Genomic DNA, 5,000 nt, shown 5'->3' on the forward strand with positions numbered 1-5,000 from the left:
TCAGTGTGTGTTTGTGTGTGTGTGTGCAGCCTGAGTGTCCACACATAGTCCACAAACAAACAGTGAAACACAGATTTACCAACTGTCCCCAAAGTACCCTTAAACATGAACAGATGTTGACTGCAGATGAGACCATGAACATGAACGACGTTGTACAACAAACACCAGCTCAAAAAATCAGCTGATTCATCTATCAGTCAAGTGACAAATTAATAATTAGCAACAGTTTTAATCAGATTTGATTAGATTAACGAACATCCTGTGACAGGTCGCTGCTGTTTGTTGTTTTCAGACAAAAACTTTTCACATGAACTTTGACTCTTAATGATCATCTGACATTTTAAAGAAGACAGTCATCAAGTGTATAAACTACAATATAATCAATTATTAGTATTAATGAAGCAAATGATCCATTAATCAGCTCTAATAGGAGTCCTGTTATATATTTATATTCTTCCATATTTTTCATCATCTTCATCATCTTCATCATATTGATCATCTTCCTGTAGCTCTGTGTATCAGTGTAAATCTGCACATGAAGAAGCTGCTGGACTCCAGATGAAACACTTCAATAATTCAAACAAAACATAAATATATAGATATAGACATATATATATATCTATATATATGTCTCAACAATGTGTCCAGCATTAAAACACGCGTCCTACCTGTCTATCCTCTGTCTCTTCCTCACCTCCGTCTCTCCTCTCTCTCTTCTGGCCCTCAGCGGCGGTCGCAGCATTCAAATGAGCTCCAAGTGCTGAGGGCTTGTTATCATATGTTTACCCTGTCGCCATGGCGACATCCTGTCCAACATCAGGGGAGGGCAATAAAACAGAGGCAGGGAGGGAGAGAGAGAGAGAAAAAGGGAGGGAGGGAGGAGGGAGGAGGAGGCTGACAGGGGCAGGACGTCCATGCATGCTCCTGTTGGCTCCTGGAGCTTGAGGTCAAAGGTCAGAGGGATCACTCAGTGCTCCCTGACAAGTTCTAATAGAAATAAAGCAGTGCACTATAAATGATTATACATATGTACACATATATATATACATAGATAGACACGCACAGTGAGAATGAGGCACAAATATAAAACAGAACAAGCTCAAACCTGCAGATCTCCAACAAGCTGCTGCTTCAGCTTCTGACTGTGACAAAACGTCTCATCTCAGATCAGCTGACTGATGTTCACTCAGGACCAAGTCTGGACTCGACTGAACGTCATCTGTGGTCGGAGCCGATGGACGGCGCCTTTAACGACGGAGGCCCATTACTTCCTGTGAAAGTGTCCTGGAGTACACTGTGAATTCACTGCTGGGTGTGGTCACAGGTGTGACAGAGCACACCTGCTGCTGTTGTGATCAGAGCAGAGACAGGCTGAAACTTTAACCAGAGAAACACTGTTTTTCAGTTTGGAGAACAAACAGTTCCAACCTGTCTCCATGACGACAGATGTGAAAACACACACCCACACACAGACACACACAGATACACACACACACGAAAAGACACACAGAGTCAGAGGGTAAACAATTTGTTTATTTCTGAAGTGAAGAACAATGAAGAACAGGTGTGCGTGCGTGCGTGCGTGCGTGCGTGCGTGCGTGCGTGCGTGCGTGCGTGTGTCAGCAGCAGGAAATTACCTCATGTCAGTGGTCATGTCAGCAGGAAGCAGCTGTCAGTGTGGGAGGACGTGAGGATGACATCATATTGTTCGGTGGTATGGGGGTGGGGGGGTCTCCGGGGATCAGGAAGACCAGGACAGAGTCACATGACCAAAGCATCAGACTGCTGCTGTGTTCATGTCAGAGTGAACACATGAATCTGCACTGATATAAAACATAAAATATTAACCGTGTGTGTCATTTTGTCATAATGTCTGTGTGCTAAAAAGTGTTTTGTGAGGTCACCGTGACCTTTGACCTTTGACCGCTGGAGTCTAATCAGTTTGTCCTTGAATCCTAGTGAATGTTTGTACCAAATGTGTGTGTGTGTGTGTGTATTTGTTGTTGTGTAGATATAATACACTCTCTTTGTGAACTTATTTTACAGACAAAAACCAAGGTGAGGACGAAACAGAAGAAATGTCCTCTGAAGTGATGAAACCACTGTGTGTGTGTGTGTTTGTGTGTGTGTGTGTGTGTGTGTGACATACTTCTCGTTGCCACTCCTTTTGATTGACGCTGTTATGATGTTGTCGTGGCTTGTTGCTGGGGCAACCCCACCTCACATCGTGGAGGGATGATGACATGCAACATACACACACACACACACACACACACACACACACACACACACACACACACACACACACACACAGAGTTGTTATCAGCCTGTCAAAATAAAAGCCTGATGATGAATCTAATTCATTAGCTTTAATTTGACTTCATGCTGCAGCAGCTTGTTCCAGTTCAGTCAGAAACTGGTTTGTATGAACCAGCTGGTGACGTCAGCTGACTGATTAATGAGTGTGTTCAGGACCAGGACCAGGATCAGGACCAGGAACAGGACCAGGTTCAGGACCAGGCACAGGCACAGGACCAGGTTCAGGTTCAGGTTCAGGTTCAGGACCAGGATCAGGACCAGGACCAGGACCAGGTTCAGGCCCAGGACCAGGACCAGGACCAGGACCAGGACCAGGTTCAGGTTCAGGTTCAGGTTCAGGTTCAGGACCAGGATCAGGACCAGGACCAGGTTCAGGCCCAGGACCAGGACCAGGACCAGGACCAGGACCAGGTTCAGGTTCAGGTTCAGGTTCAGGACCAGGTTCAGGACCAGGACCAGGATCAGGACCAGGACCAGGACCAGGACCAGGTTCAGGACCAGGACCAGGAACAGGACCAGGTTCAGGACCAGGACCAGGAACAGGACCAGGTTCAGGAACAGGTTCAGGTTCAGGAACAGGAACAGAACCAGGTTCAGGACCAGGACCAGGACCAGGACCAGGTTCAGGACCAGGAGCAGGAGCAGGAGCAGGTTCAGGTTCAGGATCAGGATCAGGATCAGGACCAGGTTCAGGACCAGAACCAGGTTCAGGACCAGGACCAGGTTCAGGTGCAGGACTAGGACCAGGACCAGGTTCAGGTTCAGGTTCAGGACCTGGACCAGGTTCAGGATCAGGATCAAGATCAGGATCAAGATCAGGACCAGGAGCAGGACCAGGACCAGGTTCAGGTTCAGGACCTGGACCAGGTTCAGGATCAGGATCAGGATCAGGACCAGGACCAGGACCAGGTTCAGGTTCAGGACCAGGAACAGGAACAGGACCAAGTTCAGGACCAGGTTCATGTTCAGGATCAGGACCAGGTTCAGGATCAGGACCAGGTTCAGGATCAGGACCAGGACCAGGTTCATGTTCAGGATCAGGACCAGGTTCAGGACCAGGTTCAAGTTCAGGTTCAGGATTTGGACCAGGTTCAGGTCCAGGAACAGGACCAGGTTCAGGACCATGACCAGGACCAGGACCAAAATCAGGACCAGGAACAGGACCAGGTTTAGGACCAAGACCAGGACCAGGTTCAGGATCAGGACCAGGTTCAGGTTCAGGACCAGGACCAGGTTCAGGTGCAGGACTAGGACCAGGACCAGGTTCAGGTTCAGGTTCAGGACCTGGACCAGGTTCAGGATCAGGATCAGGATCAGGTTCAGGTTCAGGAGCAGGAACAGGACCAGGTTCAGGACCAGGTTCAAGATCAGGACCAGGAGCAGGATCAGGACCAGGTTCAGGTTCAGGTTCAGGACCTGGACAAGGTTCAGGATCAGGATCAGGATCAGGACCAGGACCAGGTTCAGGTTCATGTTCAGGATCAGGACCAGGTTCAGGACCAGGTTCAAGTTCAGGATCAGGACCAGGACCAGGTTCATGTTCATGTTCAGGATCAGGACCAGGTTCATGTTCAGGATCAGGACCAGGTTCAAGTTCAGGTTCAGGATTTGGACCAGGACCAGGACCAGGACCATGGTCAGCAGGTGGAGACAGACAAACAGGAAACTGATCCATTTTTTCCATTTATTGATAAACAGGTAAAATCAGCAACAGGTGAAAAAACCAGAAACATCTTGTTCACATGGTCCTACTCAGCTGGTTAGCTTAGCTTAGTTTAGCTTAGCTTAGAGACTGTAATGAACTGCTCAGTCTGTCAGACAGGAAGAGGAGGAGCTCTCTGATTGGCTGAGAGGTGAAATAAAAGTTAAAAAAAGCTTTTTGAAATAAAAAATATTGATAAATAAATAAAATAAGTTTTTGTGATTTTTAATAATTTAATGATTAAATTCAAAGTTTAATCTCTGATGTTTGTTTATGTATTTATTGATTGATTGATTTAATATTGGTTCTTGTGGAGCTCCACAGATCTGAACAGGGTGTTAGCATTAGCACTGGCATCCTGTGTGTGTGTGTGTGTGTGTGTGTGTGTGTGTGTGTGTGTGTGTGTGTGTGTGTGTGTGTGTGTGTGTGTGTGTGTGTGTGTGTGTGTGTAGTCGAGGGGGCAGAGAGTTAAACATCCACTAACACAATGAACAGCTGATGTGGTTCAGGTAACACACGTCCTCAAGTATAAAGGTTGTGCACAGACAGGATGTCACCTTTGGCATCAGATTTAAAAAGTAAAAGTCAGAATTAAAAAACATTTCAAAATATAAGTGAGTGAAATAAAGACAGTTGTGCGTTTCTATAGAAAGACAAAAGAGTCTCATGTTATCGCTCCATCCACGAGGCTGCACCTGAGCCCAGCGACGCACGAGAACCGGGTCTGGAGCCGGCCTGCCTCCTGCCCAGACTGAGGACTTCCTCTCCGCTGGCCCGGCTGACGAACACGGTGGGAGGCTGGATGGACGCCATCTCAAACCTCAGCTCCGCTGCACTCTTATTAGCACGGGTGGGGGGGGCCTTCCTCTTAGTCCTGGGATGGGGGGAGGGGAGGGGGAACGCTGGCACGGCTCTGTGCGAGGATGAGGAGGCGTCTCCGGCAGCAGCTGAGGACGAAGAGCCCAGCTTGGCCAACGCC

At 47.8% G+C, this 5,000-nt stretch overlaps 2 protein-coding genes across 2 annotated transcripts in view; both read right to left on the reverse strand.

Annotated features, from left to right (window-relative positions):
• tppp3 (tubulin polymerization-promoting protein family member 3) overlaps positions 1–826 on the reverse strand; it is a 4,896-nt gene extending 4,070 nt beyond the window's left edge. The window contains exon 1 of the mRNA XM_056375846.1: positions 669–826. Within this exon, the coding sequence (XP_056231821.1) occupies positions 669–742 (74 nt within the window). The 5' untranslated portion in view covers positions 743–826. The remainder of the gene's footprint in view (positions 1–668) is intronic.
• A 3,163-nt stretch (positions 827–3,989) lies between these two features.
• zdhhc1 (zinc finger DHHC-type containing 1) overlaps positions 3,990–5,000 on the reverse strand; it is a 9,718-nt gene continuing 8,707 nt past the window's right edge. Inside the window, exon 12 of the mRNA XM_056384866.1 lies at positions 3,990–5,000. This exon is cut by the window's right edge and continues 169 nt beyond it. Within this exon, the coding sequence (XP_056240841.1) occupies positions 4,691–5,000 (310 nt within the window). The 3' untranslated portion in view covers positions 3,990–4,690.

Source organism: Seriola aureovittata, chromosome 1 (genome assembly GCF_021018895.1).
Source record: "Seriola aureovittata isolate HTS-2021-v1 ecotype China chromosome 1, ASM2101889v1, whole genome shotgun sequence".
In the NCBI taxonomy this organism is placed as follows: Eukaryota; Metazoa; Chordata; class Actinopteri; order Carangiformes; family Carangidae; genus Seriola; species Seriola aureovittata.